This window comes from Echinops telfairi, unplaced genomic scaffold (assembly GCF_000313985.2).
Source record: "Echinops telfairi isolate 266 unplaced genomic scaffold, ASM31398v2 ScPeMD7_7469;HRSCAF=8507_1, whole genome shotgun sequence".
Lineage (NCBI taxonomy): Eukaryota > Metazoa > Chordata > Mammalia > Afrosoricida > Tenrecidae > Echinops > Echinops telfairi.
Window position 1 is genome coordinate 5,164,726 of NW_022111373.1, and position 14,324 is coordinate 5,179,049.

General features: G+C 58.7%; 1 protein-coding gene across 1 annotated transcript in view; it reads left to right on the forward strand.

Moving 5' to 3' along the window:
- The first annotated feature begins 9,269 nt into the window (after positions 1–9,269).
- PITX1 (paired like homeodomain 1) overlaps positions 9,270–14,324 on the forward strand; it is a 5,596-nt gene continuing 541 nt past the window's right edge. Inside the window, exons 1-3 of the mRNA XM_004697000.2 lie at positions 9,270–9,435; positions 11,730–11,962; positions 13,807–14,320. Coding sequence (XP_004697057.1) covers positions 9,270–9,435; positions 11,730–11,962; positions 13,807–14,320 — 913 coding nt within the window. The remainder of the gene's footprint in view (positions 9,436–11,729; positions 11,963–13,806; positions 14,321–14,324) is intronic.

A 14,324-nucleotide genomic window follows, 5' to 3' on the forward strand; every position in this document is an offset into this window, starting at 1 on the left:
AGGAGGAGGAGGAGGAGGAGGAGGAGGAGGAGGAGGAGAAGAAGAAGAAGAAGAAGAAGAAGGAGAAGAAGAAGAAGAAATTATTTGAGAAGACTAACTGATTTCTCTTTTTGCTTTGGCTGCCAGGAAGTTCAGAGTGGACTCTAACCAGGTATCTTGCCTGGTCCCTAGGGGATCCTGTCTACTTTCAGATTCCCCAATGCCCTCCTTCACAGGGATGAACAAGGGAGCACAAACGGATGCCATCTCTTAACCTGAGGTCCATCCCTCAGATTCAACCCTCTGAGCCTTGTTCTAAAGCAATCCTGGTGGGCTCAGACTCTCCCGACAGAGCCTATGTGTTCCCCCCATACTAGGGTAGGCTCCCTACCCACTCCATCAGCAACCCTGAGATCATTCACTGGGTGGGCTTCTTGGGAGAAACCCCTTCCCTGCCACCAGCCCAACTCTTAGAGCTTGCTCAGGGACAGGGGCCAACATTCTTGGGCTGGGAGGCGGGGGCAGGGGAAATGGCATTCCTTATGATAGGTACAAACTCCCTGATCCCTCTAGGGTGGAGTCTGTGACCCTGGTCTGGCCCACCAGGCCCTCAACCACTCCTCCCCACAAAGCATTGGTTCAGGGGTAGGTATGAGAGCTGTGTCCAGCCAACCAGCATAAGGAAATCCCCTGAACTGCCTGCACCCCACCCCCAGCCCCTCCGCCAGTAAGGGTCCCAGAGTGAGCAACACACAAGAGGTCAGTCCTGCTCTCAAAGTGCTTACAACTGATGGGGGCAATCCTGACACAGATGGTTATGTAAATGCTGCTGCACTGCAAGCCTTCAAGGAGAAGCACACCCTCCCTCTTGTATTTTGAGGAGGAGAAACACAACAAAACCATTGCTGTGTCCCCACCGTGCGACCTATCTACCTCGGAGTTTTCTACCATGGTGGGGACATTTCTAATGGGAGGAATCATGACAATGCAAAGACAGATCAAACAAATGTGTCCATCAGTCCTGCTGCACTTTTTCACCCAACTACCTGAAGCCCAAAGCTACAGGGTTACCTCTGTTCCCAGAGGATCCTAACTGCCCTTTTCCTCTGATTCCCAATCCCATGCCTTTACCATGGAAATAGACGTGCCCCACAGTGTCAAAACCCAAAAGGGCATTGTGCAAAAATCTTTTTGGAAAAAGAAAATGCAAAATCCTATCAAGCACGTTTTGACCTAACCACCAGGGCCCAGCCCCACCCGAATAGCCCAAGAGTCCCAGGGGATGAGCTGAGGGTGAGGAGCAGGTTGAGTGGATCAGAGCAGTCCTCGCCTGACAAGAGGAAGCGGGGAAACAAAGGGAAGAGTCGCTGTTTCCGGAACAAAGTGACCTGGCAGGTGTTACTTTTACCTGTGTCACCACACAGATTCCTCAACTGCCCTCAGAAGTCGGCACTCCCTTTTCACCGAGGATAGGGAAGTTGAGGCTGGGGGAGGTTACATGCTTGCCCAAGGCCCAATAAACTCTCTCAACTCAAGGCCACCCAGGCAATGCCAACTCACAGCAACCTCCCTGAGAGTTTCCAAGGCCATAGCTGTTCACCAGAGTAGAAAGCCCGGCATCCCTCCCGCGGAGCTGTGAGTTGCTGACCAGGAGAATCGCAGCCCCAAGCACACGGGCTACACCGTGAGGACTTCTGGGTGTCTCACAGAGGGATTCTAACACAGGCCCCAGGGCTCCAGAGGCCGCCCTTTGGGCACCACAGGCCCTCGGCAAGAACAAGGACCAAAGCAGAGAACGCTACCACACTCTCCTGCATCCACCAGGAACAAAATCCCTGGAAAACGCTGGGGTACAAAGGGTGGGAGAGTGAGGTTGCCAGCGAGAGTGCCTAGGGGGAAACACTTCACACCCGGCCCTCTCTCTCTCAGCTTTCTCACTAAGGAGCCTGGGATGCACTGACATCCAAAGATGTTTGGGTGCTTGGGCCCAGGGGTAACAATGCCCAGGTCAAGGTTCGACCAGCCCACAGGTCATCCTCTCACGTCACATCGACACCGCCAGACTCCAGAGAGGCAGGAGTTGGAATCCCAGCAGGCAAGTTAATTCTAAGCCACAAAAGCCCAGGTCTGAAAGCACAGACGTGGGGGGAGGGGTGGTCTCTTAACCCTTAAGACCCCTGTGCCCTGATCCCCACACAGCCCTGGAGACGGGTTCTGGTCCTTTGAGACTGTTAGGGTCAGGAGGAGGCCCGTGGAGACCAGGTACAGCAAGCCGGGTACAAGGACCCTTCAAGGGCTGCCCAGCAGGGCCCGTGCTCTGCAGCCTCTGGAAGCTTTCCTCAGGTTAGCTTCTGCCTTTGGGGGTCAGGGGGGTGGGGTCCCCAGCTCTGGGCGTTCCTGAGCAGCGAGGCCACCGAACCGGGTATGGAGTGGTAGGGGATGCCAGCGGTATCGGGGGTGGGGGGTGCTGGCGGCCCAAGTGTGGCGGCACAGCAGGGGCCGGGGCCGCGGCCTCTCCCGTAGCAGCTGTCGGGGAGAGCCAGGCTGGGAGGCGCCGCCGGTGACCGTACATCATGCAACATTGATGCTGGCGGCCCGAGACGCCCTCTCCGGCACCTTGCAGTGAAGCGGCCACCCCAGAGCCCCGTGGCGGTTGGTGGATAGGTTCCTAACCCGGAACCTGGGCCTGGACGACCCGGCACAATCAAATTCGTTGTTCCAACAAGCACTGCCCCGAAGACTGAGCGCTTAGGGAAGCGGGGGCAGGCGCTGCCTTTCGGTCTCCCCAGGAGGCTTCCTGGGCAGAGCTATGTGGCCACTGGACAACACTGGGGAAGGCTGAGGCCTATGGCGGTGAGGGGCAGCCCCGAAACCCCCCACACCCGCCCCACAACACCCGCAAACCTGCTCGCCTCCTGTGACCACCACCCGGGAATGGGCCTGCAGGGCCATTCCACGTGCGCTGGCCGGAGAAGGACGGCCGCTGGAGAGCGTGCGGTAGAACCAGCCACCGGACAAGGGGTCACGGAAGCGTCTTTCCTCGTGGGGACAACCTCCCCTTTACTCCCCGGTCCAGTCCCCGAAGAGGGAGGAGGAGGAACTCTCCACGCTGGGCAGGGCCCCGGACTCCTGCACCCCAGCACCCCACTACAGAGAAAAACCCCGGGGTCTGTCCTCAAGCCTCCTAGGCTGCCGAAATCTGCACTGCCTCTGCCAGCACGCAAGCTCCGCTCTCTCCCACACGCTGAGTGCAAGTAGGCGAGAGCTGAACCACAGAACCCTCGCCTGACCCGCACCTGGCAGGACCTCGGAACCCCGATCAGACCCCAACTAAACCGGAGCCGGCCCGGCCCCTCCCGTGCCAGGTGGGAAACCGAACCCAGGAAGAGGACGCGCGCGCTGGGGTAGGCTGGGACCCCAGCAGCTTCGCCCACAAGCGGGGGGGGGCCCCTCCCACGCCGTCCCGGGACGCACCGAGCGGCCCCTGCGGAGAGCCGCGCGACCCCGGCCTTGGCCCAGAGGGAGCCCAGGGCCCCCAGCCGGCCGGACTGCGCGCCGCCCCCTCCCTGCGGGCCCAGCGAGAGCCTCGTTTTCCCCTCCCCGCCCCCCTTCCCGCCTCCCCGGCCCGTGTCCCCGCCTTCCCCGCGGGCGACGGGCGGCGGCAGGCGGAGCGGGCCAAGGCAGCCCCGACCTTGAGCGCTGGGATGTAGCGAACCAGCAGGGGCCGGAGCAGCGCGTGGAGCCAGAGCCCGGGTCGGATCTGGGGCCCCAGCGCAGCCTAAACCTGAGTCTGCAGCGGGCGAAACGACAGCGCCGAGGGGACGAGCCGCAGACGCCGAGCAGCCCAGGTGGGGTAAGGGACGCTGGGCTAGGGCGCCGGCTCTCCGTGGCGGAGGGGCTCTGGAAGCTGACGGCCGAGCCCGGTCCCGTTGGCCGCGGGCGAGTGTGGGGACCCGCCGGCAGGGCGGGACAGCGGGACGCGCGGGAGGACAGACGCCCTTGGGGCAGAGCGAGGAGTTCGGAGTCGTTCCTGCGCGCCCCGCACCATCACAACTGCGGTCTTCAGGCTCTGCCTCGCCTCTCCTAACTGGTGGGTCCACCTCGCGCTTCGGGCCCTAGGAACCCCCAAAAGGTAGTAGCCTCGGGGGAGCGGGTCCTGGCTCAGCGAAGGACATCTTGAACGTCCCCGCACAGCCCCTGGCGGCGGCGTGTGGGGCGCGGGGGGCCCCGACAAGCAAAAGGGTCGTTTGCCATTCCCCACAGCGCTCCGGGATGCCCCACTACCCCGCCTGGGCAGAAGCGCTGGTCCCTTTCCAAGGCCCCGTAGCTTCGCGTCAAGAGGGTATTTGTCCTAAACGAAACCTCTTCGCCGGTCCGCTCTTTGGAAGAGCTATACGGCGGATAAGCCATAGACATCAACCCGAGCCCCAGCTCCCTTCGGCCGACAACCCCAACGTCCCACCAGAGAGCTGGGAAGCACCCCCAGCTCGCCCCCCACCCCGCCGACCGACTCCCGCCCAGAGCTGGCCTCACCGGTGTGGGTCGGGTTTCCCCTCCCCTTAAAAGAAACCTCAAATGTTTTTGCAAAGTCCAATAAAGAACTTCCCACGACTTCTCCCAGTTTTGATTGTTGATGGAGGGTGCCCGTGCCTGTGGTAGGGCAGCTTCTGTAGAGCCGGGTCTCGGGACTCTGAAATTGATGGGCCACAAAGGCTGGAGCCGGTTCCCCGAAGGCAGAGCGAGGGCCCTCAAGCCCAGGTCACACACCTGAGGATCCCCTGCTGGGATCCTGATTTTCTCACTTAGGAATTTCATGATACTAGACGTGTGAAGTCCACTTCACTGACAAACTAAGGGCCTGCTGGCTGCATTCTCTGACAGCCACCAGGGCCAACTGAAGGAAGCCCTAGGTTGCTGTCCACTTATCCGGGGATGTGGGTCTAGGCTGATGGGCAAATCAAGGGTAATGGCAAGGACTATGGACACAGGAGCAGCACAGGAGAGGGGCTTGCTGCCCCCTGCCCTTTCCCAAGATGGGTTTGGGCCTCAGTCTCTGCCAGGAAAGGAAGTAGGTCGGCTGGTAGTGTGAAGCTGGGGCTGATAAAAGCTGCCTTTGAGAGCCCATGCCTTAGAATGCCCTTCTCCCAGGAAAGCAGCTGCTGGAAAGGGGAGGCTGGGGAATAGTAAAAACTGACCCTCTCCTCCCCTCCCCAGGTGTGTGGCCAGCCGCTGCCACTGCCCTAGTCCTCTCCTCCCTTGCCACTCAGGAAGCAGACATTGATGTGGGCTCCTCCGGTGAGAGGGATGCAGAGCAGCAGCCCGAGCACCCCACAGCAAAGAGCCCACTTCCTCACTCTGGGTGGTGCGCCCATCACTAATAGCCCTTGGCCGAGTCCATCCCTGCTCTCCCCACCTGGGCAGGTTGGGGAGCCCCAACAGCAAGGAGCCTCCCGGCTGGGACCCCTTAGACAGCCCTCAAAGAACTGAGAGAGATCATTCTCAGCCCTTACCCGCGCACCTTCTCCCCCTCACCCAATAATTGCTATGTGGCCAGAGAAATGCAAGCTTTTATTGGGGAGGGGGTGTTAAGTCAGGCAGAAGGAGGTAGGTGGTCCAAACTGTGCTCCCAAAACTGGGTTTTCTAGTTTGAACTTCTCCCTGGCCTAAGAGGCTTAGGGCTGGAATGTCCCAGAGAGCCTTGGATGGCCCCCGGGGGCAGGCCATAGCACATTCCTGTCCTTTTCCTAAAATTCCTTGAATGGGGAGGGGGGGCACAGCAGGCTTAGGGAAGTGTACCCCATGAATAGATGGAAGGACACCACCACCACCCTCATCAAGGCCCTCCAACCACCCTTAGCAAATGGAATTATTCGCCCCTCCATGGACAGTCCTTGGAGTGAGCCCAGCCAGCCTCCCGAAAGGGGCCCTGTGGACTCTCAGCTATCACAACCCAGGCTTCTCTGCTCAGCCCAGCCCCAGATTTCCTGAAAGCCACAGTCATCATGGCACACTGTGGTGTGGGGAGTATGTAGAATTGGGGCCGCGGTGGTTCCAGCTCCAGGAAACCCCTTTCCCTTCCATCCTCATCCCCTCCTCAAGTGACCTGGCAGAAGGCGGGGGAGGGGTAGTGGTGGTTATGTCTAATGTCAGGTGTGGGAACTGAGGCACAGCCAAGGGAAGCCTTGCCCGAGGCCACACAGCCTCGGGGGTACAGGGAACCTCTCCCCTTACTGCCTCCTGCCTGTGTGAGTGGAGATAGGAAAAGTCTAGGGGTGCCCAAGAGGCCCGACCTTGCTGGACTGTCCTCAGCTAGAGAGTGAGGCTGGACCATGGGAGAGCAGAGGTGGCACTGATACCAGGGTCTCTGGAGAATGCCCAGGATCCGGCCCCCACTCTCTCCAGAGTTACCGCAAGCTGCTCATTCAGCAACACTCACCCCCAGCAAAACAGACTCTTTGTAGCGACCCACCCCCCACCCAGCTTCATTCCTGCTCAGGGGCTAAGGCCCCTGGGAACACAAGGTTTTCCCCAAAAAGGGTCTGTGACCCTTTCCAGCCACACAGCAGGCATCAAGATTTCAAATGAAGGGCTGTTGTGCCTGCCTGGAGCCCTGCCTGCCAGAGGCCCTGGGCCCACAGAGGCATTCCGCAGGTGCTCCCTAACTGCCTTACATGCCTGAACAGAGAGAGACACAAGCCCCTCAGACTGCACAGCTGGAGCTGCAGTCACAGAACAGTTCTAGCCCCCACCTAGGGTGACATGAGACTGTTCCCCTGGGGGACTTCACCCCCAGGCCTCTGGTACCCATCAGTACACTATTCCTTTCCATGGCCCTACTCAGAAGGTTGTTGTGCTTCATGGCTTGGCGCGTTTGGAACACACCTCCTACTGGCTACCAGCCAGCTTCTGCTCCCCCTGCGACCCAGAGCCCTGGTGGTGTGCACACGCCTGGGTGCTGCTCTGTGTGTGCGCCTGTGAGCATGACATGCCTGTGTGGCTGTGCAGTTTATCGCTGGGCATGCTTGCTCACGTGTGCCAGACCCAGTGGCACACTGCTGAGGTAAGTTATGTGAAGGGGCACTCCCTGGCATGCTGCACCACCTATTTGAAAGCTGCTGCAGGAGACTTGGCCAAGAAATATGGCCAAAGATGGGGCTGAGGGCAAATGCTGGGCAATCTTACTTCTTCCTATCCTACCCCCATCCCCCAACCAAGACTAGTTTCCTCTCAGGGATGGGGCTGAGGGCAAATGCTGGGCAATCTTACTTCTTCCTATCCTACCCCCATCCCCCAACCAAGACTAGTTTCCTCTCAGGGATCTCTGAATTTAGAGAAACTTCCCTTTGCGGGGAGTGAGGGCAAGAGGTGCTGAGTGCCCGTAACCCAAACTCAGAAGCTTCCCCCTCCTGGTCTCAGCCAGGAGTGGGCCAGGCTCAGAGGTGCTGAGGTTTAAGAGAGTGGGAGGCAGGCCTGCACCCACGCCTGCCTTAGTCTTCACCAAGGAGCTCGGCCCAGGGCCTGGTTGCCTCCCTCTGACAAAGGTCAGGGTGAGGATTCACAGGCAGGACTTCGAAGAGAGTCCTAGACTCTGACAGAGAGAGCCTATGCGCAGGCAGGCAGTCCCCAGCAGAAGCCCCCAGCAGGAGATGAAGCTGCCGGGGACCAGGTGAGGGTGCTGGGTTCACAGAAAGCAGGTGAGGAGCAGAGGGTAGCCTGGGGCCTCACTACGTCCAGCAGTAGTCAGGGCCATGTCCTACTGCCCCATGGTGCCCATTTACTCAAGATGCTGAGGTCTTAGGGCCACTGAACAATTGTTGAACGAAATCCTTCCATAAACGTTGCTGAAGAATTCAAGGCAGGAAGGGTTCTCTGGGGCAAGGGAAAGTAATAACACCTTTAACATAGCATCTCCCTAAGGAGGGTTCATCCCTGCTGCCGCTTAAGAAACTTGAAGACTGGTGGCTGCGATGGACTTGGGAGACAGGAGTCACCTGGCTGCCCAAGGAAGCCAGAACATGGACCCCAGGCTGGTAGCACTGCCCTGCAGGGGGGCAGAGGCAGACCCTGTGCCTGCTGTCCTGGCTGACTCGGCCAGTCCGCGGAAGGTGCCTGCGGAGAGGCAGGCTCCGCAGCAGCAGCTGTAAGGCCTGCCTGGGCTCCTGGGGTCCCCACTGCACTCCTAAGCAGCCTGGAGCCAAAAGAAACGTTTCGTCTGATTAGAAGCCATCATTTCTATCCCAATCCCGGAAAATTGACTGTGGTGTAGAGGGGGAGGCCTAAGCAGCAGCCTTCGGGGAGAGGGTCCAAGCTAATTAGGAGGCAGCATCCGGGGGCCCATTAGAGCGCAGGCTGCTGTCACTCAGTCGGGCTCCGGTCCCGGGAGAAGAGGAGCGGGCTGGGGAGGGAGGGACCCGCGGCCCCTAGACGAGGGCACCGGTGGGAACTGCCGGAACGGGCCCCGGGCTCTGCCCCCGCCCTGGCGCTAGCTCCGAGGCGCCGGCTCGGTGAGCTCCTTCCCAGCGAACCTTCGCTTATTCTGAGGCTGTTCTCGCCGGGGCTGGGGATTGCGAGGCCGTCCACACAGGAGCTGATTCTGCGCGAAACGAGTCATTTGGGGCCCGAAGTGGGCAAGAGCCGTGCGGGACTTGCATGCCAGATGCGTTTCTTTTGTGCGGCCGAGGGAGAATTCGGTGTGTCACCGGGGAAGGAGGGAGAGGCGCGGCGAGGCCGCGGGGGGCGGGGAGGCGGCGAGAAGGTGCCTGCAGAGGGGGAGGGTGCGGGCGAGGCGGGGGAGGGAGCGAGGGAGGACAGCCGCGAGGGCGCGGCGGCGCGGGAGGCTTGGGGCTGGATTCCGCCCGCGCTCCCTGGCTCGCTCGCTCCCTCCCTCCCCAGCCCCCTCCCACCCGAGCCCACCCCACCCACCACCCCTGGCGCAGGGATTGCTGGAACCTGGCTGAGTGTGCTGTCGCTTTAAGACCGAGTCTGTCGGCGCCGTCCGGAGCCTTAGAAACCGGCCCCGGATAGGGAGCCGGGGCCCGGCGGGCGACTGAACCCCAGCGGCTGGAGCGCAGCGCAGGGCCCGGCATCGGGTCTCGAGAAACCGTCGCCGCCGCCGGCCTGGCCCCGCAGTCCCGGGCGGTCCATGGGGCTGGCGCGGCGTCGACACGGGCGCGGACAGCCCCAAGGGGCAGCCGCTTAGGCACTGCGCTCCTGTCCCCACAGGTCGCAGCCAGAGCGGCCGGGCGCGCCCAGCCCCGGCTCCTGGAGCGCCCACCGCGGTCCCCGCCTACATGGACGCCTTCAAGGGGGGCATGAGCCTGGAACGGCTGCCGGAGGGGCTCCGGCCACCGCCGCCTCCTCACGACATAGGGCCCGCCTTCCACTTGGCCCGCGCCACCGACCCCCGCGATCCGCTCGAGAACTCGGCCAGCGAGTCGTCCGACACGGAGCTGCCAGGTAAGAGCAGCTCCCCGCGCGGTGCGCACGAAGCCACCCCCGGGCGCAGGAGGCGGGGAAGCAGGAGCCTGGGCCTGGCCCCGGCACGGAACGGACAGACTCCCTTTCTGCCCCGCGAGCTTTCCTTTTCCCGCTCTCGACCTGGTGATGAACGCGGAAATTTACACACACACACACACACACACACACACACACACACACGAAGGCTCTTCCACGCGATCCCAAAGCTCTAAGAAACAGGCTGATACGAAGACCAGCGGGCCCACTGACAGCCCCCTCCTTCCCGAGCCAGGTCTGGCGCAAAGAAAAACGAAAAGGGAGTTGGGTTTGCGCGGCTGGGCGCTGCGAGGCCGTTCAGAGAACGAGGCACCCATCAGGACAGGAATGCGGGTGGTGGACGAGAGAACGTGCCCATAGAGGGGCACAGGGGCAGACGGTCAGCGGGAGACACAGTAATAGGGAGAAAAGGAAGAGCAGCGGGGAAACGGGGTGGGGTGGGGGTGAGACAAGAACCAGAGAAGCGAACGAGAATAGAGAGCTACGTCAAGAGAAGGAACGGAGGGCGAGCTGGCGTAGGAGAGACCCAGCCTCCGACAGGGCCAGTCTGAACTCGCAACGAAAGCTCTTGGTCCCAAGATCCTGGTCCCCCAGGCTGCTCAGGGTTCCCTTCGCGCTGTCTTTTAGTCCCGGCTGGAGCTTTGGCTGGACCCGCGAGCCGGCAGCACAGGCCGAAGGGAAGGCGGCTAGTAGTCCGCGGCCCGTCCTGGCCGCCCGGGTTTCTGAGTGGCTTCTGCGCCCGCGGTCGTAGCCCGGCGCTGCTGCTTGGTTGTCTGGCTCCTGGCTCCCCTCGGCGGGCCAGCGGCCGGCGGGCTGCAGGCTCCTCTGCCTGCGTTCATTTCTTAATCCACCGCTGAGTGTGTCTCTTCTCAATTTTAATCTCTTATTTGTTTCTGTTTTGCATCCCTAAGTGTCTTTTTCTGAAGAGTTTTGTTTGCTTGGTTTTTTAAAAGTCAGGGCTGGACTCCACTTTTGTTTTCAAGTTTTTAGCGTGCTTTTTTGGTTGGTTTCTCTTTAAGACCCAGATAAATCGCTATGGATTGATTTTTTTAACTGGATCGATAATTTTGCTTTGTTTTCAAAGCAGTGCGAATTAATATTCTGCGTCTGTTTCTCTGAACTTTAAAATATCTAGCTGCAACATTGTTCTTGGGAAGATTTTTAAAGTCGATCCAAAATGGCGTATTTCCCTGGGATTTTCTCAAAATTCACTCAACAGTGGTGCTCTTTTGGAAGATTTAAATTATGTGATTAGAATGTATTCCTCTGCAATTGAAGTTTTCTCTTCACCGGGGTGTGCGTTTATTGGGAGGTTGCTACAGCAGGCACCTGAAGGATACACTGTTCCCATCCCAGAGAAGTAACTGCCGCCTTCGGCCTCGGCTGCATGAGCAGAGAGCACCGTATTTAGTAGGGTGTCTGTTTGCACACCTATTCGGACTCCATCAGCATTGGAGCTGTGTCCCTACCTGCCTCTTTTTGAGAACTTGTGACCCATTGTGTGTCTCGAGGCGGAGAGCTGTGAGCTTTTCTGGGTGTCTGTGTTTTGCTTTTAAATTCTTTTTCATGTTTTGGTGTTTCTATGACTGCAAATGGTTTGTGTCCTTTCAAAGACAGAATTCAAAGGAGAAAATGTAGACTACAGCTCAGAGTAACAGGGTCTCTGAGACAGTCTGTCTGGGTTGCTGTTAAGGTTTTCTCAGCCATGAGACTAGAAGTCTGGACTGAAGGCCCAGAAATGGCCGTATTACGACGGAGTTTTGCCGAGCTGAGGTCTCTCACAATCTGGGGAGAAAATAAGTGGGGAGCTGCAGCGCCCAGCCTAGCTCTTGCTCCTCCAACCCTCCTGAGGGTAGAAAAGAGCAGAACTTGCCTAGATTCTAGTTCAGAAACCAGAGACCACACCACCACCCCTCAGACTTAGAGCCTTAAGAGCCTGAGAAAGGTGTGCATTTACTAATGACAGCATAGTTTAAGAAGGAACATAGGAACAGCCGTGCCCAGCCGGGTTCTTGGCTGACTGTGGGTCAGCCCTTGGTAACTCTTCTCCCCATGCCAGTCTGAGCCTACTGACTATCTGGCACCAGGGTGGGCTCTTCCCAGTGGGAGTGATGCCAGGGCCCCTGGCAAGAGGGAGGGCCACCAACACTGAGCTGGAGGGTGGGTGCTTCGGTGGAGCCGGGACCGGGTGCAATCTGAAGCCCCAAGTAACAAGCGCCCTGTCCTGCCTGCTGCAGAGAAGGAGCGAGGCGGGGAGCCCAAAGGGCCAGAGGACAGTGGTGCGGGCGGTGCCAGCTGCGGCAGCGCAGAAGACCCTGCTAAGAAGAAGAAACAGAGGAGGCAAAGAACGCACTTCACGAGCCAGCAACTGCAAGAGCTGGAGGCCACGTTCCAGAGGAACCGATATCCGGACATGAGTATGCGGGAGGAGATCGCTGTGTGGACCAACCTCACCGAGCCAAGAGTGAGGGTGAGCCCAGGGTGTGGACTTAAGGGGGCCAGCTATTCACCTAGGGACCCGAGCCCAGGTCTGCCGCTACTTTCATGGACCCCTTAAAGGTGTACACCCATGTCCAGCCCTCCACCCTCAACCCTACCACAAAGACCGCTCCTTCTCTCTTGCAAAAGGAGACCCTGCCTTATCTTCTGGCCTGGTCAGTAGCTGCTAAGACCCTTAGCAGCTTGTCCCTCTGCTGGTCAGCTTCAGACCAGACTCCTTTGGTCTTCATCTTCGCTGACCCTCAGCTCTGCCAAAGACTGTGACCCCACAGAGTTGTCCGTGCCCCTTAGATTCACTCCCATGAATCTTAGCCTAGCAAAGGTTGTCCCCACTGCTGGGGACTTCGGTAGCTGCTGGTACCACCCCCCAAAAAAGGAAAGGCATGCCTTGCCCCCCTGCTTCAAAGAGTTCTGAAGGGTGCTTGAGTTTGGCATCTCAAAACTTCATAGGCAGTGTGACCCATCTGATGATACCCCATTCTCTCCAGAATCTCAGGATATGTCCCACCTGCCCCCTCCCAGCCAGTAAGCCTCGAAATTGGATCTTTGCCTTATGCCCTTGCCTACAGGTGGCAGGTATGGAGAGATGATGGGTTCCAGTGGCCCTAGAACCAAATCCATTTTCAGATGCACAATCTCACTCCCAAGTCCAGACTGCACTTCCCATTCCTCACTCTTTGGTTCCCAATAAAAGCAAAGCTTCCTGGCCAGGACAGCAAGAAAGAATCCGATATTGGGAGAAGCTCCCCAGCCAGGCCAAAGTGCCTCAGACTCCACATCCTAGCCTTCACCCCTCCCCAGTCAGGATGACTAAACCAGTGGGATGTGGAGTGAAGAGACTGAAATCACTAATGCTAAATTCACTAATGCTGTCCCTGTTGATGGTGGTGGCCGGAGGGAGTGGAGGGGGGTCACCAGGGCAGAACAAACCTGAGATGTAGGGGTTCAGTTAAGGACACTAAGCCCGCTCTCCGGAGGAAGAACTTGGAGGGCTAGGGGCGCTTGATGGGAGGATCAGTGAGGACAGGAGCTGGGAAAAATGAGATTCTTACCAAATTGTTGTGCGGGAAGGTGGAGAAGGAGATGATAGTGAAATTAGTAAGAAGTGCAAGGAAATGAAGTGTTTGGGTGCCAGAAAGAAACGTAGTATTTTGAACGAAAGGATTAAGTTGGGTGGGGGCAGAACTCTTTAAAGGAGAGAAGATCAGGTATTTGGAAAGAGTGAAGGGGAAAAAACGAAATCTTTAGAAGGATGGAAAATTGGGGGGAAGAAAAGAAAATGGACTATCAGAGGGAGGAGAATCGGACATCGAGTTAGACCAAATGAACATACACGTTTGAGGCAGAAGTGAAAATATAAAATTGCCAAAAAGCAGACCTTTGGAAGGATGGAAAAACTAGATGGAAGAAGTGAGGGCGCAGAAAGACCGCAAAATTAAGGGTAAAAATCACCTTTTGTACTTGAAGGAGAGGATGAAGACAGTGGATCGAATCTGTAGGAAGCAGAGGCCCATTTGGAAGGCGAAGCGCTTGGGAGGAAAAGAAAGGACAATCTGTTCAGAACAAATTAGGATCCCTATGAAAGGAAAACGAGTTTAATTTGGGAAGTGGCTAAAGATCTGAAAAAGGGAAAGAGAGAGATTTCTATGGGCAAGAAAGGAATCATTACGGAGGGAAGGCTGGGGCGGAAATAGCAGTCAAAGAAAAGAAACGATACTGGGAGCAAAGGAAGCGGGCGGAGGGCTCCGGGAGGTGGGAGCGGGGGTCGCCTTCCCGCCCTCGGCCGCCCTGACCCTCTCGCGCCTCCTTCCCCAGGTCTGGTTCAAGAACCGGCGAGCCAAGTGGCGGAAGCGTGAGCGCAACCAGCAGCTGGACCTGTGTAAGGGCGGCTACGTGCCGCAGTTCAGCGGCTTGGTGCAGCCCTACGAGGACGTGTACGCCGCCGGCTACTCCTACAACAACTGGGCCGCCAAAAGCCTCGCGCCAGCGCCCCTCTCCACCAAAAGCTTCACCTTCTTCAACTCCATGGGCCCGCTGTCGTCGCAGTCGATGTTCTCGGCACCCAGCTCCATCTCCTCCATGACCATGCCGTCCAGCATGGGCCCCGGGGCCGTGCCCGGCATGCCCAACTCCGGCCTCAACAACATCAACAACCTCAGCGGCTCCTCGCTAAACTCGGCCATGTCGCCAGGCGCCTGCCCGTACGGCACCCCCGCCTCGCCCTACAGCGTTTACCGGGACACGTGCAACTCGAGCCTCGCTAGCCTGCGGCTCAAGTCTAAGCAGCACTCGTCGTTCGGGTACGGCGGCCTGCAGGGCCCGGCCTCGGGCCT